Below are 25,470 nucleotides of genomic sequence, written 5' to 3' on the forward strand. Positions count from 1 at the left end.
TCTTAAGATAAAATGACATAGGAGACTTGTGACATGGCAAAATGGCTGCCACACACACAGCTATTCTCAGTATGCACGACCATTATATCTGTTAAATACAATAATACAATTACTTTTAAGTGCATACATTTAGGTATTGTTTGTTTTGTAGCTCCACAGAAGAGCAGCAGCTCCGAAGGCAGAAGACTCAGCCAGAATACATCTCAGTGTACCAGTCATCATGCTAAAGTTGACTCTACTGATGTCCAGACTCTAGATATACCTCAACAACCTGACAGTTCCCATAATGCCAAACCATGGGCACAGAAAGTGGCAGGAGAACTACCAGGAGAAAAAAATTCCCAGACAGATCCAGATGCACAGTATACACAACCTTCCCTCACCCCAGCAGCAGACCAGAGTTCCAAAATCGAAGAACCTAAGCATATTGTTGAGGAACCTGGAGGAGATCCTGATCCCCTTACTCAAAAGCTCTCTGCAACATGTTCACCAGCTCCAGAAGACCATCTCCAAAGGTATAGAGGCCCTCATGATTTCTTGTTATCTGAATTGATTATCTTACCAACATTGTTTGCAGAATCTATTACCAATCTAAAACTGGCAAAATGAGGACAAATGAAAAGATCAGACCTGAACAAATGATCCTTCATGCACCCAAAATATATATTAGCTATTTTATGTGTTTCATGACGTATTCCACTGAAGGGGAATGCTGGTTTCACTCTATTCACTTTACCAACTTAATAGATACCGTGAAATCTTTCAGGGTTTGCCTGTGTGATTGCTCTTGTACCATGTATGTGTAAACCCCATACTTTATATGAGTAGACTAAAGGCAGCCAAAGACATGAGATGGTGGTCAGGCATGTAGGCACAATTTGTCAGATGGGACTGGCCCCATACATGACCAGTTGTATAGTGGAACTATTCATTTTTAGGCTATGGAGAGTGCAGGGGATGTACACTATACACTGCTTATCAAGGAAAAACAGTAGCAATGGACAAGGTTGTCTAAATTGTTTTATAGCCAACTCCCTGATAAACCTTGACTGGCTGTGGCTACTGGTGCTTCATAGATGTTACATTGTCTCCTATACCCAAGCCAGCCATATCAGAAGATTGACTAATGTTTATGTATACTCTAAGACTGTACATTTTTTTAGAAATGCATTGTACCCAGCAGGAAAATGTTGAGAATTGGCCTAATCTAATCTAATGGAGAAAATTTAGATGCAGATGCAGATGTCTGTAGCTAACTAAATTCCAAACTTTCTAAACAAAGGGCCAGTTTACTCTCCTTCAGATTTTAGGAGGGCTGGACTGCAGCAATGTCAGTAGACAATGTCTAAGGCTTGGTGGTCATACATAGCACCTGTGGTCAGTAAGAGAAGGAACAGTGTTCGACTATTGATATTAGTGGGAGGAATAGTGCCCCATTGTTGGTGTCAGTGAGAAGAGTAGTTCCTAATCAATGATATCAGTGGGAGGAATTATGCTACATGCTGGTGTCAGTGGAAGGAATAGTGCCACATAACTGGTGTCAGGCGAAGGAATGGTGCCCGATCATTCATATCAGTGGGAGGAATAGTTCCCCACCGTTTGTGTCTCTGTGAAGAATGGTAACTCATTGCTGGTGTCAGTGGGAGGAACAGTGCCAAAAGGGCCACATACAGGCAAGCAAAGGACCAGTTTGGAGACCACTGATCCAGAAGAAATATTCTCTTCCTGACTTCTTGATTTCCTCTTCCACCATGGAAACATTATCTTGATCTATGCACCACCATTCCTTAACTGACAGTGGTCTCATGCCTATTTAAGGCAGGAAGTCTTTTGCATGTTTCATCGCATTTCATCAAAATGGGTTAGTACAACACCACAAGCTGTCCAATCCATGTGATGCTGCCTGACTGGAAGATGTGGCACCACTTCAACAGCCATTGGTAAACAACAGAGCAGACACAAATGTGGATTTGTCTAACTGCTTAGTCATGCCTATATATCAACAAACCATCTTGTGTAGTGAAATTCCAGGTTTATTTTTCCTTTTTACTACTACTTGAAATTAAACAAAGCAGTTACAGACCCCCAAAGGAGGCACAGCTGGCTGTAAAAGAGGTCTTGGACTAGGCACTGCCCTTCCAAAGAGGGACAGTTGGTAGCATTGTGTTGAGTATACAGCATAAAAGTGATTGTTTTGAGTATATAATTGTGTGTAAGATTTTATAATCTATGTTTTTTTTTTTTTAGGAAAAGCACTTTTGTTCAGACAGAGGAGCTAAGCAACACAAGAACCAGATCTGTACCAGGAAAAGAACAGAAGTCTGGCGGGAATACACCAGTACCACACAAAACACAAGTTACGAGTAAAGACAAGAAAACATCCTCTGCAACCCAAACTGAGGAGATTCAACAAGCAGTACTTGGGGAAGAACCTGTTCCAACTCAGGAGATAGGCCACATGGACTTAAAACATGACAAAAATACTGACAAGGGAGTAAAGGGAGCTGTAAAACCCAGCCAAACAGAACTGGTTAAAAAAGACTGTGGTCCTGTCCCAACTCCCTCTTCCTCTTCTGTCACCAAACCACCAGCGGACACAGAGAAAGCTCTGGAGGACTCGTCCCTGCATGTTATTGGTAATGAGATTAATTAAACTTTTGGCCAGTTGATTCTAAGGCCTAACGTGAAAAATAAAACAATACTGAAATTTGCTAGAAGTTAGTCTTGTAAGGGTTTTAGCTTCATTTACAAGTGTCAAGTATGTGGGGTGGTGCAGCGTGGTGCAGCAGCAGTAAAGACACAGAGTCAAAGTTGAAGGTAAACTTAGAACTAGTATTGCAGAAAATGCCAAATACAAACAACCCAGGGACGGACTGACCATTTGGAAACTCTGGCACTGCCCGAGGGCCCGGGGTAAGTAGGGGGCCCCATGAGATGCCCCTGTTACCTTTTTCATAGGTTTTTTTGAGTTTGGGCAAGGACACAGGGGCCCCATGATCCCCTATTGCCCAGGGGCCCCATGAGTTGTCAGTCCGCCCCTGAAACAACCCCAGCATGAAAGTGCTGCTTCGGGTAACACTCCCAGTTCAGTTTAATACAGAGGGTAAAGATGCATTGGCAGCATCTGTTTTCAGAGGGCGGAATGTGGCCTGGCCAGTACGGTCCCAAAGGGGAGGCTTCTGTGCAGGATTGGAAGTCCCTAGCCTGTCCATACTCGTCCATAGCCTTTCTCTGAGTCTATCACTTTCCCTGACAGATGGGTGCTCTTTCCTTACTCTAGCCACTTTGCAGAAATGTGTGCCAAAGCCTGGGGGAAGGGATTTATAATGACTCTTCTGACCCCAGATGGCCACCAGAGGTCACCTGATGCAGCATAGCCAATCATAATGCCAGGGACCGGGAAACCATAAAGAAACCAAGTTTCTCCTGACTTCCTGTCCAGGCTTTGGTACCACTCTGGTCGAACACCAGCTACAGTGAAGAAAACATGCACCTGTCTACAAATATCAAAGAGGCTTTGGTCAGGAGGACCTCCATGTTTGCCCGCTAACATAGCAGCACTGGCAGGTTACTTTGTGGGGGAGTTATGTCTGAAATATTCAATAGTCATTCAGCAGTTCAGATTGGTGCTGCAAGGGTGCACATGAAAGTTACAATCTCATTGTAATATTTCTTTTTTTTTATTCTTTATTGATTTTTCAATCAGATCATCCAGACCCAAACTTTGACATCAGGCTTGCAGTACTTGCTCTGTGAGATGATGGGCAAAAAAGGCAAAGTACCTTGGTGTCTACAGATTGGAAAATTGGTGGGTTTTCCCGGTATGGTGGTGTGAGCAGGCAGGTGGTGGAGAAGTGGCCCAGGGTCTGTAGGCTGATAGACAAAATGGGGAAATACAGTGGTAGCTCTACAGATAGGAGAGACAGGTAGGCTTTCCCAGTGTGGTGGTGTGAGCAGGCAGGAGGTGGAGAAGTGGTCCAGGGTCTGTAGGTTGATGGACAAAATGGGGAAATCCTTGGTAGCTACACAGACAGAAGAAATAGGTGGGCTTTGTTGGAGTGGTGGTGTGAGCAGGCAGGAAGTGGAGAAGTGAGCCAGAGTCTGTAGGTTGATGGACAAAATGGGGAAATACTTTGGTATCTCCAGAAACAGGTAAATAGGTGAGCTTTGTTTGTGTGGTGGTGTAAGCAGACAGGAGGTGGAGAAGTGTCTCAGAGTCTGTAGGCTGATGGACAAAATGGGGAAGTACCTTAGTAGCTCCACAAATAGGAGAGATAGGTGGGCTTTCCCAGTGTGGTGGTGTGAGCAGGCAGGAGGTGAACAAGTGTCCCAGGGTCTGTAGGCTGATGAACAAAATGTGGAAATACCTTGGTAGCTCCACAGACAGGAGAAATAGGTGAGTTAATGTCCCGGGGTCTTCAGAACTCCCCTCTCTGACAGGTTTTGTCACTTTTCCAATGCTATACAGGTACTGAGGATCACAAGAAAGGGTGCATTACTTTATAAATGTTTTAGCAGCTAAATCACTTTTATATGTTTTTTTCTGTGCATATAGCTGTTGTCTGAAGTTGCCCTAATCTCATATCTTATTGTGTATTGTCCTGTTCTAGATGACTGCCCACCACCCCCTGCACCTTTCAACCACAGGATAGTCAGCATTAAGCAGGCCATATTGTCGTCTTGTTACACAGTCTGCCAGCATGAAGTCCTTGGGGGGTAAGTTGGACAATTCTCAACTAATTATGGTCCAGTAGAAGCTATGCAGATGCATTACTATTCAAGATGAGTTATCATGCTGTATCTCTGCAATATAGAATTAATAAAGGGAGTGCATGCAAGTACTGGGGTGCAAATTCCTTGTATCATATAGCCCAACCTACAGGTTGCTTGGGAGCCCTTCTGTCCATGATTTTAGCTGGGTCAGAGATATATAGCCAATCATTTGGTGGAGTCCCGGAATAGCGAGTAACATAACAGGGAGTGCAGACAGGAGTAATGGTGCTGGACCCATTTCCCTGAGAAGGGTATTGAACTTTCGAACCACAATGTTGTGACATGGTGTATTACTTTTCCTTGTAACAGGGAAATGCTCTTAAATAGAGCAAGAGGAAAAGGAAGTTGTGCAGTTTCTACCAAACATATGCACTAAGGACTATGCATAAGTAATTTGTGGGTGCTGTATCTCTCCTTCTGGTGCCAAGGGCTAAGCCCTCGTAGAAGCTACCCTAATAAAAGCTGGACTAAATAAGAGATCCTGAACTGTGGTGAGAACTGTTAAGGTGTCCTTTAAAATGCTTTTCTGTGACAACTAATGGAAGAACATGTCCCTGCCATGCACATTTTGTAAGAAAAGGTTCTGCTCAGAATATGAGAAAACTGGACAGGTCTCCCTTATTTTCCAAGAATCTAACGATACGGCCAATATCTTGAGCGTGTGGATTACAGCCAGTTGTGGTTGGTAATGAGTGGTAGCCTGATGGAGGAGGGTCCACCTACTTGGAAGTGGAAGGGAAGGCTCCTCTAATGCACACGTGTAGTAACCTGGGCCCCCATGTCTCATAAGCCTCAGGGTGTTAATCAGGACCCCATGTAAGCATGTTTCCTACAGCCAGAGTGTGGAACCTGGAGATATGGTGAACTAGAGAGATGGTTGTTAGGGTCTCTGATATGCCATCTCTAAAAATTTTACCATTGGCTCAGCACAGGAACTGGCTTAACAACCAGCCATAAAGGAGACCTACAAGCAGAAGGGACAACTCTTCTTGAACCCATAAGATCAAGAGGTCCCGCCTTCTCTTGTGAGCTTGTGTTACTTTACTAACAGAATATATTAAAATCCAGCTATCTATTTTTAAACCTTGCTTAGTTTTCTGAAAACTTTAACTTGTTCGAATAAAGAGAACCTTTGAAAAGGGAATATTAGTGTTCTATGGTCTTTTAGGTATATGTGTGATCATGATCAAAGTACAGCAGGCTTGGGTCTATGGGTGGCACAGGCAAATGGGCATCTTTTTCCTGTGCAGATATTGACAACATATCACCATCAAAAAAAGTAATCTCCTATAATGGTTATTACACGGTCACAAAATTCTAAACTGGATAAGGATCAGTGGACCCCCAAAAATGTTTTGTGTTAAAAAAATGGTTTTTAAGAAGGAGGGTTCTTATGGGTGTTAAAAGCTGGCCTTGATTATGCAAATCTGGTCCTGATTATGATGAAAACAATTATTATTTATTGTGTTTATTACAGGGGCGGACTGACCATTTGGAAACTCGGGCACTGCCCGAGGGCCCGGGGTCAGTAGAGGGCCCCATGAGATGCCCCTGGTACCTTTTTCATAGGCCTTTTTGATTTTGGGCAAGGACACAGGGGCTCCATGATCCCCTATTGCCAGGGGGCCCAATGAGTTGTCAGTCCACCCCTGGTTTATTACATATGCAGGTTATGTTTCCTTTTCTGTAGGCATATTTATTGTGTTTATTACATGTGCAGGTTCAGCTTCCTTTTCTGTAATATTATTTTTGTCACATTTTTTTAACACTTGCTTACAAGATTTCTTATTACATTAACATGTACATATAAAAAGTAAACTGTTCTGATCTAAAAAGTTACTGCTTGGCTCGGCCATTCAAACTGGATGACCAGGGCACTTAGAGACCCAAATATAGGGCAGACGGGATGGCTTGGTGAAAAGGTTTGTATAAACCCGATTATAAATCCAAGCGTTCTCAGAGCACAACTCGTTAATTAAACACTACATTTTAGACATTGGCAGCCAGATGTAGATTGCAAACGGGAATTCTTTCCCCTTAAGATATTTAATCCTGAACACAATCTGTTTAAAACTCCTACATCATGTTTGTTTTGGCTCTTTTATAAATGTCACCCAAGAGCTTGCAAGGCAAACAGAATCTTTAACTCTGGCTGTGATTATTGACTCTGTTGGCTAAAACTCACAATTTCTACATTGATTTAAAAACACGCACACATTTCTAATATTAGTGCAACAAAGTGTACTGCTCAGTCCTAGGGGTCAGCTGTATTCTCAGTGATGTCACCGCTCTCTAGTGAATGGATAGGCTGTATTCTCAGTGATGTCACCGCTCTCTAGTGAATGGATAGGCTGTATTCTCAGTGATGTCACCGCTCTCTAGTGAATGGATAGGCTGTATTCTCAGTGATGTCACCGCTCTCTAGTGAATGGATAGGCTGTATTCTCAGTGATGTCACCGCTCTCTAGTGAATGGATAGGCTGTATTCTCAGTGATGTCACCGCTCTCTAGTGAATGGATAGGCTGTATTCTCAGTGATGTCACCGCTCTCTAGAGAATGGATAGGCTGTATTCTTAGTGATGTCATCGCTCTCTAGTGAATGGATAGGCTGTATTCTCAGTGATGTCACCACTCTCTAGTGAATGGATAGGCTGCATTCTCAGTGATGTCACCGCTCTCTAGTGAATGGATAGGCTGCATTCTCAGTGATGTCACCGCTCTCTAGTGAATGGATAGGCTGTATTCTCAGTGAAGTCACCGGTCTTGAGTGAATGGATAGGCTGCATTCTCAATGATGTCACCAATTTCTAGTGAATGGATAGACTGCATTCCAGTGATGTCACTGGTCTCTAGTAAATGGATAGACTGTATTCCCAGTGATGTCACAAGCCACTAGTGAATGGATAGGCTGTATTCTCAGTGATGTCACAAGCCACTAGTGAATGGATAGGCTGTATTCTCATTGATGTCACCGGTCTCTAGTGATTGGATAGGCAGTATTCTCAGTGATGTCACCAGTCTCAAGTGAATGGATAGGCTGCATTCTCAGTGATGTCACTGATTTCTAGTGAATGGATAGGCTGTATTCTCATTGATGTCACTGGTCTCTAGTAAATGGATAGACTGTATTCCCAGTGATGTCACAAGCCACTAGTGAATGGATAGGCTGTATTCTCAGTGATGTCACCACTCTCTAGTGAATGGATAGGCTGCATTCTCAGTGATGTCACCGCTCTCTAGTGAATGGATAGGCTGCATTCTCAGTGATGTCACCGATCTCTAATGAATGGATAGGCTGCATTCTCAGTGATGTCACCGCTCTCTAGTGAATGGATAGGCTGCATTCTCAGTGATGTCACCGCTCTCTAGTGAATGGATAGGCTGCATTCTCAGTGATGTCACCGCTCTCTAGTGAATGGATAGGCTGCATTCTCAGTGATGTCACCGCTCTCTAGTGAATGGATAGGCTGCATTCTCAGTGATGTCACCGGTCTCTAGTGAATGGATAGGCTGCATTCTCAGTGATGTCACCGGTCTCTAGTGAATGGATAGGCTGCATTCTCAGTGATGTCACCGATCTCTAGTGAATGGATAGGCTGCATTCTCAGTGATGTCACCGATCTCTAGTGAATGGATAGGCTGCATTCTCAGTGATGTCACCGATCTCTAGTGAATGGATAGGCTGCATTCTCAGTGATGTCACTGGTCTATCATGTGACAATAAGCTAACATACTGGTATTCTATATGTATGAATCCTGCAAATCCACTTTCGCAATGGAGGCTACATTACTGCTACTGTAAGAATGTTAGTATGTGGCCTACATGTCTGTACTGTGAGCGTGCCCATGCGGCATATAAAAGGACTGAAACATTCTGTAACACACAACAGCTGGGTGAAGGTCTAATCCTCTGTAAAGCGTGAGTAAGATGAGAATGATGCCTCTGGCCTTGGGACCATGTTTACCATGCAGAGGCTATTTATAATCCGTGATAACAACAGCACTTCGACCAAATCCCAAAACATCCCTGAGGTCTTGCCTTATACACAGGAATGCGGCCTTTGTCCACAAGTGGATTGTGCAACTTTTTCCGTTAACTCCGCTCTTAATGTCACGATTGGAGTTAAAGTGGTTTTCCACCCACTGATCCCTTTAAAGAGAACCTGTCTTACTTGTTTATTGTCTTTGTAAAAGGATCTGAAGGGTATAGACGAACAAAAGTATTTGGCCCCTATTTAGTTTTACCTGCTTTTAGCCTGACACTTTAACTTGAGTCAACAAAGAAGAGGAATGGGGTACCCCAATATTTGTTGACAGTCTAAACAGGTTTGTTTCATCATATATTACCATTAATCCAGGTCATGTTTCAGCTAGTAGTAGTTGGCTATATTCAACTGGGTTTGTTCTGTGATGTTGAAGACGTTTTGTAGCTTACCCAACCAGTGGCGAACTGACCATTTGGAAACTGGGGCACTGCCCGAGGGCCCGGAGTCAGTAGGGGGCCCCATGAGATGCCCCTGGTACCTTTTTCATAGGCTTTTTTGAGTTTGGGCAAGGACGCAGGGGCTCCATGATCCCCTATTGCCCAGGGGCCCCATGAATTGTCAGTCCGCCCTGTACCCAACAGACTTCTTCATTTCCAATGAGTGTAGGAACATACCCCCATATTTATATCTACACAGGTAGCATTGACTCCTTAAAGTGGTTGTAAAGGCTCAAGGTTTTTCACCTTTCTATGCATTAAGGCAAAAAACTTTGTGCAGCTCCCTCCCAGCCCCTCCTAATATTTACTGTGATTTAGCGATGCGCATGAGATCCTCAGCTCTCTGGGGCCACTGTTGATAAAAGGAAGCCAACAGCTCGATCTTCCACAATGATTATTTATTTATTTCAGGTATTTATATAGCGCCATAAATTTACGGAGCGCTTTACATATATATTGTACATTCACATCAGTCCCTAACCCTCAAGGGGTATACAATCTAAGGGCCCTAACTCACATTCATACATACACATGCTAGGTCCTATTTAGACAGGAGCCAATCAACCTACCAGCATGTCTTTGGAGTGTAGGAGGAAACCGGAGTACCCGGAGGAAACCCACGGAGGCACAGGGAGAACATGCAAACTCCAGGCAGATGGTGCCGTGGCTGGGATTCGAACCAACAACTCTAGTACTGCCAGGCGGAAGTGCTAACCATTTGAGTGTATTAATCCAGATGTGGTACAAAATAATACAGGACTTACATGTTTCGTTGTGTAGTCTTAGTCATAGCCGAAACGCGTAAGCCCTGTATTATTTTTTATCACATATGGATCAGCCAGCTTCCAGGTTTGCTCGGGCACTAGGAAAACACTACTAGCCAGTTCACTGACCACTCACCACCTCGGGGAATGACAACAGGTGTTTTCTAATATATTTTTCCCTGGAGACTCTACCTCCTCATTGGCTGAGATAGCAGCAGGAGCCATTGGCAGCAGGGCTGAGCCGCGGCTCTGTGTGCGAATGGACATACAGAGCAGCGGCATGAGAGCGAGCCTGCTTGTGTGAAAGTTGTGGAACCACCCTGTTCTAGTTATACAACCCCAACCTTAATGTCAGGAAGTCTGCATAGGTGTTAATTCTTCAGGTTACAAGGCTGGATCTGTGAACTGTTATCAAATGGTAGAGATGTTAAGATGGCATTATATTTCAGTATATAATAGAAATCATCACATTTTGAGGGGTTTCAAAAAATACTCTTTTTCTGGGCTTAGGTGAATGATGGAAAAAAAAGAAATAATCAAGAGGACCCTGAATGGTTAGAAACAGCTAATTTGAGCGAATATTACACTGGAACCGGGAAAAGTTTGTTTGCACTAGAATGCAGCAAGTTGTCCCAGCACCAGCTGGAGCCCCTGAAACGCATTGGATTGTACTAAAAGAAAGACATTACAGGTCTCTTAATAAATGCAGCGTACAACAAGAGCCACAGGCATGATGATCTCCTATGGAGAGTCTTCAGAGCCTACCCTTTGTCATGCTCCTCTCTGCTCCTTCCTTCATCAAAGCCGCTGCAAAACACTAAATTCAAAGCAAGAGAAGCATTGATCAAATGATAACATTTTCTCTAATTCAATATTTCTACAAGTTTTAGAAACTTAAATGTTCAATACTCCACAACAAAATCAGTAAATTACATAAATGTACTTTATTCTGATGATGTCCTTGTAAGGTAAGGAGGTGTAGCTTTTTTTTTTTAGGTAGTAAAAAAGTACTGAACATTTTTCATACAAAACAAACTATAGAAACAGTGCAGAAAATGAGATTAGACATAGTCCGTAGCTGATCAAAATAATACACGTTCATCGAGTATATACAGGCTTCATTATTTGTTTTGGTATACTGCCACCAAATCTAGCGAGATTCCCACTAAAAAAAGGTCTGAGGTATTAGAAGAAAACATACATGGATAGGGTAAAAGAAAGAAAAGTCGGAGTTGGGTAACAACTGAGAGGAGCCACTGTCACATCTAGGTCATGGGTGAAGGATGCATAAGGTCATAGTTGGTTCCTGAAGCAGTCGGTGCTCCTATGGTAGATTCAAATGCCCCATGTGAAGATATAATGAGCAAATGTATCTAGAAGGCCAGCAGATTAGACATAGTCCGTAGCTGATCAAAATATAACACGTTCATCAAGTACATACAAGCTTCGTTATTTGTTTTGGTATACTGCCACCAAATCTAGTGAGATTCCCACTAAAAAAAAGGTGTAAGGTATTAGAAGAAAACATGGATAGGGTAAAAGAAAGAAAAGGAGGAGTTGGGTAACCACTGAGAGGAGCCACTGTCACCTCTAGGTCATGGTTGAAGGATGCATGAGGTCATAGTTGGTTTCTGAAGCAGTCGGTGCTCCTATAGTAGACTCAAATGCCCCATGTGGAGATATAATGATCAAATGTATCTAGAAGGCCAGCAGATTAGACATAGTCCATAGCTGAGCAAAATAATACACGTTCATCGAGTACATACAGGTTTCGTTATTTGTTTTGGTATACTGCCACCAAATCTAGTGAGAGTTCCACTAAAAAAAAGGTCTAAGGTATTAGAAGAAAACATAGATGGATAGGGTAAAAGAAAGAAAAGGAGGAGTTGGGTAACAACTGACAGGAGCCACTGTCACATCCAGGGGCAGACTGACAACTCATGGGGCCCCCGGGCAATAGGGGATCATGGGGCCCCTGTGTCCTTGCCCAAACTCAAAAAAGCCTATAAAAAAGGTACCAGGGGCATCTCATGGGGCCCCCTACTGACCTCAGGCAGTGCCCGAGTTTCCAAATGGTCAGTCCACCCCTGGTCACATCTAGGTCATGGGTGAAGGCTACATGAGGTCAAAGTTGGTTCCTGAAGCAGTCGGTGCTCCTATAGTAGATTCAAATGCCCCATGTGGAGATAAAATTATCAAATGTATCTAGACGGCCAGCAGTCAGTCCCTCTATACGTTGTGAGTGGGTGAGTTCAGTAACCCATTCCTTGATAGAAGGCGGGTTAGTAGAGCTCGATTGTCTTGGTATTACCTTTCTAGCCACAATAGGAAAAAGAGCAGAGGAGGCCTTTCTTGGCCTTTGAGACCAACTCTGGGAGCTTAGAGAAAGGCCAATTTCTGCTGTTCCCTTAATGGATAGGCTTGTCACCTGTTCATATATCTGAAGGACCTGTGTCCAGAAGGGTAAGATCAAGGGGTAGGACAACCAAATATTCCGCATAGTACCTTTCTCTGTCAAACAATACCAACAACATACCAACACTGAGGAAAATATTTTATGTAAATGGCCAGGGACAGGACATCTCTACCAGTGTATGGGAATCTTTTAATTTTTCCCCCTGAATTTAAGGTGTAGCCTTTCAAAGCCTCCTGTACATAGATTTGTTTCAGTTAAAAGATACTTAAAAGATACTGTCATGTTCATATCTCTTTACATTTATTAACAGGGGGCGTTTTGGTCAAGTCCACAAGTGTGTAGAGATATCCTCCGGACTACGACTGGCTGCCAAAATCATTAAAGTCAAAGCTCCCAAGGACAGGGTATGTACGGATGACGGTTTCAAATGAGATATCCTAAAAATTGGCCCTGTAAAGCTGGCCATACACTAGTAGGCTTTCCTTAAAAAAAATGTTTTCTGAACGTTTATTTGATTTTCTAATGGTTAGTGCCCTGAAATCAACTGCAGGGACAAGAACATTTGAAGGACCAGGATGGAAATGTTCTCTTGCACAAATGAAATTCTAACTGTGAAACAACTTTTTGTTCAGGAAAAATCAACCATGTTGTAATGTTCAAAGAAAGAAATTTGCTTAATACGCCTGAGATTCCATTCAAACAGCAACACTGGATGAAATTTTAAGGGATTTTGAACAAAACTAGTTGACTCAACGATGGCAAGGTCAAATGAAATTTTTCAAAATTTTGGACATTTCAACAAAATTCTACCGATGTATGGCCAGCTTTAATTTAGCATGAATTGTTGGTTGGGTCAAGATATGGGTTGTTTGTATGCTTTGCTATACATGTCACAACACCTCCGAAGGATCCAAACCAGGCCAGGCCAGTCCACCAAAGAGGTAAGTGTCTTCATAGTACTGGCCTTCTCCAGGCTTGGAAAAAGGGACTGTGTCCAGACCTGTTCCTGCAGGTACGGAGGAAGGGACTGGGGGACAAAGATTGAACAAAAAGTATACATGAACAGAAGAAACAGAAGAAGAGCCAAACAATAAGTTCAAAAGTCCATATATTCTTTATTCTTGACAGTCTCCAAGAGCAGTAACACTACTGCACAGCTATTGAACTTTTCATATTTAGACATGTGCATGCTGGAAATGTTCATTTCATTTTGTTTCGGATGCATTTGTTCATAGAAGACTTTCGTTTCATCATGTTAATTATGTAGAACCGACTCATTTTCATTTTTGTTTCGTATCTTCGGCATTCGTTTCATATATTTGTTGGTCTGGATGGATTTGAAAAATTTAGCATTTTTTTCTGGAAGATTGCTATATATTCGATTTAATATTGAATTGGACAGATTTGAATATTTTTGGACACTAGTAAACCTACCAAGAGAAATGGCATGAGGGGATTGGACAACGTAGACATGGTGTCATGGGTGTAAAAGCAATCTGTGTAAAAAAAAAAAAAAAAAATCTTCATCACCCCCCACAAGTAGTACAGTGTCACCATGATGACACTGTACTGCTAGGGTGACAGTATGTAAAAAAACAAAACCTAAATAATAATATAAAAAAAAAATTTAAATTAAAAAAAAATAGTTTAACAATTATATTTTTTGGTTATAAACTAATTTGGGTTTTTTTTAAAAAAAGGTAACGGAATAAATTTTGGCCAAGATTTATGATGAAATATTATTTATTTGCAAAATTTTATAAGAAAAACACTTTTTTTCAACATTTTTGGACATTTTCATTTACATAGCAAAAAAAAATAAAAATCCCAGTGGTGAATAAATACCACCAAAATAAAGCTTTATCTGTCTCAAAAAAAATGCTAAAAAGTTCATATGGTTACAGTGTTGCATGACCGCGCAATTGTCATTCAAAGTGTAATAGCACTGAAAGCTGAAAATTGGCCTGGATAGGAAGGGGGTAAAAGTGTCCGGACTTGAAGGGGTTAAATTGATCACAAAACTTGTGCCACAGTTTATATATTGTTGTACGGGAAACTCTTCCCCAGATGACAAAGAAGAGAAGGATTTCCCTGCTACACTTAAATGGCAATATCTACGAGTTTTCTTACTACGAGGATAATTGCCCGTGCAAGTCAGCCAGGTAGGTTGATGGCGAATTTATTCCAGCCAGACGCAACTGCTCTACGGAACAGGCTTTTGAGAGAGAATGTATTCATCATATCACATTTATCTGACAGGGGTCATGGTAGGGGTCTCATACAATGAGCCTTGAAGAGAGCTAGATCAAGGAATGGAAAGGATCTTTTGATTGATATGGCAAAAACAGAAATGTCATCGTGATGATAATGGTCCAGTTACTTTTGTCACCACTTATTCCAAAGAATACCATCAAAATAATAAAAATGATTTAAAAGAATCTACCTATCCTGTATGCAGATAAGTTTGTATATGGTGTTACAAAAAGGTTGTCGTTTTTCTAGCCGACGAAGGAAAGGGGGTCATAGGGAATAGCTTTTTTTCTTTATTTTCACTTGGTGAGCTAGTCAGTAAATCTGTTAATTTTCAACTTCCTTTAACAAGACAAGCTGTCCGGCAAAAATGGCACTTAGAGGGTTGAGAAGAAAGAAAAAGACTAGGTGACAGGTGAGTGCCAATAGTAGGCACTCGTCGGCTCGAAAAACGACAATCTTTTTGTAACACCGTATACAAACCTATCTGCATACAGGATAGGTAGATTCTCATAAATCATTTTTATTATTTTGATGGTATTCTAAAATGGTGACAAAAGTAACTGGACCATTTTCACCACGATGACATTTCTTCTTTTGCCATATCAATCAAAAGATCCTTTTCCATTCCTTGATCTAGCTCTCTTCAAGCCTCGTTGTATACAGTGGTGTCCCTAGGCAGGTGCGGGGGGCGCGCGCCGCACCGGGTGACAACTTCCACATGGGGTGACACCGGACCCGCTCCACGAAAAGGTAAGTTGTAAAGCAAGCTGACGATCAGGATGGATCGGATCTGCAGATTGAGCATAATGGATCGGAGTCCAAGCCATTATGCTCCCCAGTCTGCAGATCCGATCCATCCTGCGGGGATCGTCAACATGCAACCTATACGGGGTGACACTGGACCCGCTCCAGAAAAAGGTAAGTTGTAAAGAAAGCCGACGATCCCAGCAGGATGGATCGGATTTACGGATTGGGGAGCGTAATGCATCGGCCTCTGATCCATTATGCTCAATCCGCAGATCCGATCCATCCTGCTGGGATCGTGAGCATGCAACCAGGGGCAGACTGACAACTCATGGGAATAGGGGATCATGGGGCCCCTGTGTCCTTGCCCAAACTCAAAAAAGCCTATGAAAAAGGTACCAGGGGCATCTCATAGGGCCCCCTACTGACCCCGGGCCCTCGAGCAGTGCCTGAGTTTCCAAATGGTCAGTCCGCCCCTGTAGAAGTGCTAACCATTTAGCCACTGTGCTGCCCGACATTTAATATTTCATAAAATGTCTTTTGCCTTCACCAATAGATTCTAATGACTCTATTGACACCGGACCTGCTCCACGAAAAGGTAAGTTGTAAAGCAAGGCGACGATCCCCACAGGATGGATCGGATCTGCGAATTGAGCATAATGGATCGGAGTCCGATCTGTTATGCTCAATCCACAGATCCGATCCATTCTGCGGGGATCGTTGGAGGGGGTGTCACCAAGTGTTACCGCACCGGGTGGCACCAACCCTAGGGACGCCCCTGGTTGTATGAGACCCCTACCATAACCCCTGTCAGATAAACGTGATATGATGTTAATACATTCTCTCTCAAAAAGCCTATTCCGTAGAGCAGTTGCGTCTGGCTGGAATAAATTCGCCATAGGGAATAGCTTTAAGGTTTTTTTTTTCTTTATTTTCACTTGGTGAGCTAGTCAGCAAGTCTGTTAAATTTCAACTTCCTTTAACAAGACAAGTTGTCCGGCAAAAATGGCACTTAGAGGGTTGAGACAAACCATCTACCAATGACAGTGGTGCTTACAATCAGGAGATGTATATTATATAGGGCGCTTGTTAGAGCCCCACCTCTGTGGCTTTAGGATAAAGGTGCCAGATGGATATAAGGGATGGATGGATGGGAGCAGTAACACTCAGGCAGCTCTTCTTAGAGTGGAAGCAAGGCTCTAATGCAGTAAACATGAAAAAGAGAGGAAAGCGCCTCTAAGTGCAGTATTGACAATTTATTAGTGAACAATAGATATGTATCTTGTAAGTGCAATGTATCTATTGTTCACTAATAAATTGTCAATACTGCACTTAGGGGCCTCTTCCTCTCTTTTTTGTGCTCACAATCAGGGCTGTTGTTAGAAACCATGGAGCCCCATAAAGCCAGCCTGACAGGGCCCCCTCCCAAAAAAAAATCTCTGTTTACTATGCTTCAGTTATGAATGAACACAGTGAGTGATCAGTACTGATCACTCATTGTATTCATTCATTGAAAGGAAGGGGCTGTTAGATATGACATATTTACCGTACCCGTCACCCACTCTCCATCCTGATGGATCCTGTTGTGTGCTGGCAGCTGCCGGTGGGAGGGAAGCTGGCAGCAATGCGGGGGTGGGTGCACACAGGAGGGCTTGGGCAGTGGGGGGGAAAGGTATGGTGCACAGGGAGGGTGATGGGTGTGGTGGTGGAGGGGGCAATTACTGGAACTGATCCTCCTGTATGGCTCTCTCTGCAGCAGCTGAAATCCAGCAGGAGGGACAGCGGAAGAAACCAGCCTTCAGCTGCTGCTGGGGATCGGTTCCAGTAATCGCCCCCCCCCCCCCCCCATGCTGATCATCTTCCCTGCCCGCATCAAATTCACCTAGTTACCTGGGCTCCTCTGCTGGCCTGGGCTCCGTACAGGAGGACTGGTGATACCCCCTTATCCATGGCCCTGCTTACAATGGTCAGCTTTTATTCATTTATGTAAAATCTTCATCCCAAATGGAGAAAAACACAGTTGCTGTAAATGATTATAAAGTGTTAGCTGGAGTTCAGCTGAAATTTGTTAGTCAAATGCATCTAAATCTGCTAGTCCATCTAGCACTACCCTTTCCCCAGACTGACAATGCTGCTGTCCAGTGGTGGCTCTGTTGTTCCTCCATCCTGAGTGGTGACACCCCAAGTCACGAAGTGTGTTACTGGCTAGATCACCAGGGGAAAAATATTGGCAAAAAAAAAAAAAGAAAACTAATGCAGCCACCACATGTAAGGATTTATAAGGTGCAATATTTAAAATTTTTGTTTTTTAATATCCCTTTACCACATTCAGTTCCAGATACATTAAAGCCCAATTCCCATTTTAATTTCCCCCCCTCATCCTGGAGCTTCACTTATTTATTTAACTCCAGGGACATCCCTAGGCAGGTGCGGGCCTCACCAGGTGACACCTACCGCATGGGGTGACACCGGACCCTCTCTACGAAAAGGTAAGTTGTAAAGCAAGCCGACGATCCATGCTGGATGGATCGGATCTGCGGATTGAGCATGATGGATCAGAGTCCGATCCATTCTGCTCCCCAATGTGCAGATCCGATCCATCCTGCGGAGATCGTTGGCTTGCTTTACAACTTACCTTTTCGTGTAGCGGGTCCGGTGTCACCCTGTATAGGTTACATGCCGACGATCTCCGCAGGATGGATTGGATCTACGGATTGGGGAGCATAATGAATCGGACTCCGATCCATTATGCTCAGTCCACAGATCTGATCCATCCTGCGGAGATCGTCGACTTGCTTTACAACTTACCTTTTTGTGGAGCGGGTCCGGTGTCACCCCGTATAGGTGGCATGCCGACGATCCCCGCAGGATGGATCGGATCTGCGGATTGGGGAGCATAATGGATCAGACTCCAATCCGTTATGCTTGATCCGCAGATCCGAACCATTCTGCGGGGATCGTTGGCGGGGGTGTCACTAAGTGTTACCGCACCGGGTGACACCAACCCTAGGGTGCCCCTGTTTAATCCCCACCCAACATTTTCCCTTGCAACTCCCCTCCCAACAATATTTTTTTTCTATATTAAAGAAAAATACAGATTCTAATATTGCAAACAAATTTTGAAATGAACAACAAATTCAAAAGATTTTCACACGTTAAAGTTCACATAAAAATTCCATGGTTGGGTTTGGCCCTACAGGCCGTAGTTCTTTATACAACAGCTCTGGTATAGGAACCGACTTATGGGTTTAAAATACGGACAGGAATTGTTATTTTTACTGTAGCCTTGGGCTGAGGCGAGACAACTCATTAATATGTTTTCAATATTTTAATATGTTTTCAATATTTGAACCCGTCCTGTATGATCTCAGCCTCCTCCTGAAGAGCTGGCCTTTAGCGTGGAGACGCAGCGCGGCCGATCTGTCAAACGGCTGTGGGGTAAATCTGCATATTCATAAGTCGCTCAGTGGGAGTCGCTGTCAGATCCTTGTTAGATGGCAAGATGGGAGGGCTAGAAAAGGGCACCGGGCCCGCATAATTGTCAGGATGGAGATGTTGTCTAGTGAGGCAGTGGGAATAATTAGCAGTATATTTACTCGCCTTGTATGGGGGAATAGATATGTCAATAAAATGGTAATTTGTCCCTTTTTTTCTTTCCAGGACGAGGTGAAGAATGAAATTAATGTCATGAACCAGTTAAACCATGTGAACCTGATCCAGTTATATGACGCCTTCGACTGCAAAAATGACTTGACCTTGATCATGGAATAGTATGTATGGTGTTGGGTGAGGGGAGGGTGTGTATATATTGTTGCTGCCCAAGACCTCGGTGGAGGGTTCTTCTCATGCTCCAAGCAAGCTTCCATTCATCATATAGGAAATCCTTTTAGGGCTCATGTACACGGGGTGTTTGGAAAACTCTTCTGAACGATGGAAACTGACTGCTGGAAAATGTAGGTCAAAAAACATCAGTTTATGCGCGTTTGCATTCAGAAGCGTTTTAAAAGATAACTTCAGGAGACCTTCCAAAATGCCCAGAATGCACTGAAAAATAGTAAAAACTTAACTATTTCAGACATTTTGTGAGAAATAGAGAGAGCAGAAGCAGAAAGAGAAGTATGTGTGGAGATGACCTGTCTTTTCTGATTGTAGTCACTATGGATCCCATCATGAGCATAATGCGGCGCGTTCTACCATTGTTTCCTTCACGCAAAACCTGGAACTGACTGCGCTGGTGTACCGGGTCCATTTGAATACATGGAAAATGCTTTGCATGCATTTCTGATGATGGAAAAAGGCTCTGGACAGCATCTGGATATGGAACAGTTAAAAAACGCTTCTAAACACAGTCAACTGCGTTTACAAGCATTTGGTGCTTGAAACGCTGATAAAAACTACTCCTGAACGCAAGTTTGGTGCGTTTAAAAAAACTACTGTAAACTCAACTGCCTGTAAATGACTGTAAACGATGATGTGTACATGGACACATAGGAAAACATTAGGGAGAGTTCAGGGGCTGCTGAAAAAAGCGCAGAAAAGCTCCTGAACATCAGTTTAGGAGCTTCAGTATACATGAACCCTAAGGTTGCATTCACACTTGAGCATTTTGTAGCTTGAAACTCGAACTTAAAAAATCAATTGTTCTCCATGGTGTCTGTTCACACCTGATCACCTGAAAAGGCACCCTATGGAACAATTGATTTTTTAAGTTTGAGTGTTTTTGGAGCTTGGAGGTTCAAGCTACAAAACGCTCAAGTGTGAATGCATCCTACACCAGTGGTTCTTATTTTTCATACAATTTCTAACAAAGCACAATGAACAGACACAAAACATCGTAAAGCGGACTTTTCAAGCAGTATGGGTTCACATGTCTACTAACATGGCTCAACAGACTTTTCAAGATTCAGGCCTCATGCACACTTTTAAAAACGCCAGTAGCATTGGCTGTATAAAGTCGTGTTAAAAACATGAGTTTTTCCGCATTAGCGTTTAGCTGCATTTTGCTGCGTCTGGACACGTTTTGCAGCATTAGGACTGATAGCTCCCATTCTTTGTAGGTCTTGATAAAGCAGTTTTTCTCAACCGGCGGCCATGGCCCACTGCTGGGTCCGAGTCTCCCTCCTCCGAGGCTTCCAAGTAGCAACTGATCCCCTTACCTCCCACAGTGCCTCCCAGGTCCCATAGTGTCACCCACACCTCTTATATTGGCTTGCAGTGCCACGCAACCCGCTACTGTGCCCTCAGGTTTCCTGAGAGCCCTCAGCTCCCACAATGCCCCTAAACCTTCCTATTTCCAGACCTTCAGCCAACTGTAGATCTCTTAAACTTCCACAGCCCCCCAACTCCCATTGTCCCACGTACCCTGTCATATTGGCCCCCAGTGCTCCTAAACTCTCTGCAGTGCCTCCTAGTCCCCTGAAAGCCATCAGCTCCCACAATGCCCTTCAATCTCCCTCCTTCCAGACCTCAACCAGCTGCTGACCTTCTAACCTCCCACAGTGGCTCCCAGCTCCCATAGTGCCATGCACCCTCCCATATTGACCTGCAGTGCTCTTCAACTCCCCACAGTACCTCCAGGCCCCTGAGAGCCCTTTGCTCCCACATGGCCTATCAATGACCCACAACACTCTTCTGCCCCCAGTGCCCCTAAACTCCCTTCAGTACCCCATGGTCCCATGAGAGCCCTCAGCCCCCACAATGCCCCTAAATCTTCCTATTTCCAGACCTTCAGCCAACTGCTGATCTCCTAAACTCCCACAGCCTCCCAACTGCCATAGTCCCACGCACCCTCTCATATTGGTGCCCAGTGCCCTTAAACTCTCTGCAGTGCCTCCTAGTCCCCTGAAAGCCATCAGCCCCTACAATGCCCCTCAATCTCCCTCCTTCCAGACCTCAACCAGCTGCTGACCTTCTAACCTCCCACAGTGGCTCCCAGCTCCCATAGTGCCACGCAACCTCCCATATTGGCCTGCAGTGCACTTCAACTCCTCTCAATACCTCCAGGCCCCCGAGAGCCCTTCACCCCCTGGTGGCTGACGTTTGGCAACTCGAACTTTCAGCTCCCTCCACAGATTTTCAATCGGATTATGGTCTGTAGACTGGCTAGGCCACTCCAGGACCTTAATGTGCTTATTCTTGAGCCACTCCTTTGTTGCCTTGGCCGTGTGTTTTGGGTCATTGTCATGCTGGAACACCCATCCATGACCCATTTTCAATGCCCTGGCTGAGGGAAGAAGGTTCTCACCCAAGATTTGACAGTACATTGCCCCATTCATCGTCCCTTTGATGAAGTGCAGTTGTCCTGTCCCCTTAGCAGAAAAACACTCCCAAAGCACAATGTGTCCACCACCATGTTTGACAGTTGGGATGGTGTTCTTGGGGTCATAGGCAGCATTCCTCCTCCTCCAAACACGGCGAGTTGAGTTGATGCCAAAGAGATTGATTTTGGTCTCATCTGACCACAACACACTCAACCAGTCCTCCTCTGCATCATTCAGATGTTCAGTGGCAGACTTCAGACGGGCCTGGACATGGGCTTTCTTGAGCAGAGGGACCTTGCGGGCACTGCAGGATTTCAGTCCTTGTCAGTGTAGTGTGTTACCAATTGTTTTCTTGGTGACTGTGGTCCCAGCTGCCTGGAGATCATTGACAAGATCCTCACATGTAGTTCTGGGATGATTCTTCACTGTTCTCATGATCATTGACAATCCACGAGGTGAGATCTTGCATGGTGCACCAGATCTAGGGAGACTGACAGTTGTTTTGTGTTTCTTCCATTTGCGAATGATTGCACCAACTGTTGTCACCTTCTCACCAAGCTGCTTGGCCATAGTTTGGTAGCCCAGTCCAGCCTTGTGTAGGTCTACAATATTGTCCCTGACCTCCTTGGACAGCTCTTTGGTCTTTGCCATGGTGGAGAGTTTGTAATCTGATGGTTTGATTGCTCATGTGGACAGGTGTCTTTTATACAGGTAACACAATGAGATTAGCAGCACTCCCTTTAAGAGACTGCTTCTAATCTCAGCTTGTTACCTGTATGAAAGACACCTGGGAGCCAGAAATCCTGCTGAATGATAGGGGATCAAATACTTATTTCCCTCATGAACATGCAAATCAGTCATCATTTGTTAGACATGCAATTCTTTTGAATTTGTTGTTGCTATTCTGTCTCTCAGTGTTACAATACACCGAACATTCGATTTTTAGACTGATCATTTCTTTGTGAGTGGGCAAACATTCAAAATCAGCCGGGGAGCAAATACACATTTCCTTCACTGTAGCTGTAAACCCTCTCTGTATAATCTCACAGAAGCTTTAAAAATATTTCAAAAGTAAGTTTTAACCTTTTTAAACCAGCAGCTTTCAATAAAATAAACCCTGGTGATCCAGCCATAAAGGTCTTTGTTCAGGCACTTCCTGTTAAAGGGTGACAATGCTGTGCCCTTGTCTCCAAGTTGCTTTCCTGCGTTGTCACTTGGGCTTGTAATAGAGAATACAAGTGCCCATTTTAAAGCAGAGTTCCACCTGAAAAAAAAAAAAAAAAGTCAGCAGCTACAAAAACTGTAGTTGCTGACTTTTAAAATACAGCCACTTACCTGTCCCTCGGTCCAGAAGTATCCTCACCACGGCTGCTTTCACCAGCCGTCCTGTATTCCAGGCGTTGGCATCTTCAGTGTGGGCACCCGGCTGTGACAGTTTGCGGCTTCACAGTTGGGTGCCCACTGCACGAGAAGCGCTGCACTTTGTGAATGGCCCCGTAGTTTTCTGGGACCTGTCACGTGTCCCAGAAGACTTTGAGGAGGGAGGGGGGGAGAACAACTTCCGCTTCCGATCGCAGCGGAAGTGGGAGAGGGTACCTGTCAAATTCAGCTACCTGCTCCCCCCGATCCCCAAAGGTGCCAATCCTTCATGGGGAGCTGCGGACAAATGCTTAAAGTGGAACTTCCCATTTTGGGTGGAGCTCCGCTTTAACACATTACCTAGGCATGGTTTACTGTTGTCACCATCAGGAAACCCACCCTTAGAAATGCTATGTAGCCATGCAGACATGAAGTGGCTGCAAAGAGGGCGGAGGAGATTTGCGGGGCCAAGATGCAACAAAGAATAAATAAGATGAAAAAATGTTGACAATTTTAATTTGTATTTTATTTTGTTTTTCTCAGTTTGGACGGTGGAGAATTATTTGACCGGATCACAGATGAGAACTACCATCTGACAGAACTGGATGCCATAATGTTCACCAAACAGATCTGCGAAGGGATTTATTACTTGCACCAGCAGTACATACTCCACCTAGACCTGAAGGTGAGGGCATAACTTTTGGGCAGCAATTTAGCTCTTCACAAACTTTGTTCATGTGCTGTCACCATTATCATCGCTGTCTCCCATCCTCTGTCAGCATTTTTGTTTTTTTTCTCAGAAATAGACACCATCTGGCAATTTAACATTTGGATCCATAAATAGAAATACATGGTATAAAATTCACACATTCCTAATTCCTCTTTGTTGCCTTGACTTTGATTTCTTTCTTTTTTTAAAAAAAGCTGGGATTTCAAACCACTTTTAATTTTGTCAGTTTTATTTTATACATTTTTATTTTTAAAGCTGAACTCCTAAAATTTTTCAAAACTTTCAATAAAATATATTCCTTAGTAGCCAAGAAGGACATAAATCCTTGCACCAGATGGCTCTGCAAACCCAAATACAACCTTGTAAAAGTTGCAGTGACATCATCGTTGTGCTGTACATAGCCTGTGCAGAGAGCAGAGTTGTGGGAGGTGCCCAGCAGATAGCCACCCAAAACAGAAAACTACAGGAGGGGGCGGAGACAAGACCAGTCACCCTGTACAAGGAGAGAGATCAGCAGTGAGCGGTCTTTGTTACAAGAAGTCTCAGAAAAAGGCCTGGATTCTTTCAAGGGTACCCTTGGAAATGTCATCTATGACGAAACGCGTTGGATGAAGCTGGAAGCTGTCACGTTCTTGCGCGTGCGCGCTCCTGCTTTTGGTGAAATCCTTGTTAAAGCGGAGCTTGGTGGCGCTTTCATTAGAATGCCTGTATACAAGATCTTTATGTGAATTTTTATTACCTTCTTCTATTTTTTTTTTTATTTAAATATTTATTAAATTTTTCATGTTAATACAAAAACCCCAAAAGGGGAAAAAGTTCTCATACAAATAAACATTTATAACATTTCTACCTTTCCCTTACTAAAAACTCTTTTCTTTCCCATCCCACTATCCCCCCTTCCCGCCCCTCATCCCCCCTCCTCCCCCTCTGCAGACTCTAGCCCATTCTAATCTCTTGAGGCTTATTAATTTTTTGCTAACATCCTAGTTCATATTTTCCTATATTTCTCTTTCAATCCTGCTCTTTCCCACTTTTCCCATCTCCTAAAATAAACTCTCATCCTATCTTCCTGCATATGGTATGATCTTTCCATTCTACCTATCTGGTTTACTCTATTAATCCAGTCTTCCTCCTTCGGTACCTCAGCTTTCCTCCAAAACTTGGGTATCAACCCTTTCGCCGCATTCAAGAAGTACCAAATACCTGAATCTTTATATTTATTTACAGGTGTCTCCACATTGTGTAGGAGGCACGTCATTGGGTCTAACCCTATGTCAATTTCAGTTATTTCTTCAATCAATTTGACTATTATCTTCCAAAAAGCCTGGATTTTCGGACATTCCCACCATATGTGAAACACCGTGCCTATCTCTCCACATCCTCTCCAACACATATTTGAGTTTTCCCCATTCAACTTGTGCTCTACACTCGGTGTGATGTGCCATCGTGTCACACACTTATAATTAACCTCAACCTCTCTCATACTAACATTGTCGTGTATCAATCTAAACATCTTTCTCTGTCTATCTTCATCAAACCCAACTCCCATATCGCTTTCCCATTTTGTAATAAAAATTAACTTTGTGTTTGTGTCTAATTCGGTGAGTATTCTATACACTTTTGAAATACCGTGCTTCCCATCCCTTCGTGTCTCTAACAACCTTTCAAACATATTCCACTCCTGTTT

At 43.6% G+C, this 25,470-nt stretch overlaps 1 protein-coding gene across 3 annotated transcripts in view; it reads left to right on the forward strand.

The window, feature by feature from the left end:
* The window catches only part of MYLK3 (myosin light chain kinase 3), an 86,262-nt gene that overhangs the window by 41,999 nt on the left and 18,793 nt on the right, over nt 1-25,470 (forward strand). For all 3 annotated transcript variants that reach the window (XM_089661448.1, XM_089661447.1, XM_089661446.1), the window contains exons 3-8: nt 152-515; nt 2,248-2,636; nt 4,611-4,716; nt 12,748-12,841; nt 19,095-19,204; nt 23,597-23,738. In XM_089661448.1, coding sequence (XP_089517574.1) covers nt 152-515; nt 2,248-2,636; nt 4,611-4,716; nt 12,748-12,841; nt 19,095-19,204; nt 23,597-23,738 — 1,205 coding nt within the window. The remainder of the gene's footprint in view (nt 1-151; nt 516-2,247; nt 2,637-4,610; nt 4,717-12,747; nt 12,842-19,094; nt 19,205-23,596; nt 23,739-25,470) is intronic.

The sequence above is a fragment of the Staurois parvus genome, unplaced genomic scaffold (assembly GCF_062004578.1).
Source record: "Staurois parvus isolate SC_StPar_1 unplaced genomic scaffold, SC_StPar_1.0 ptg001339l, whole genome shotgun sequence".
In the NCBI taxonomy this organism is placed as follows: Eukaryota; Metazoa; Chordata; class Amphibia; order Anura; family Ranidae; genus Staurois; species Staurois parvus.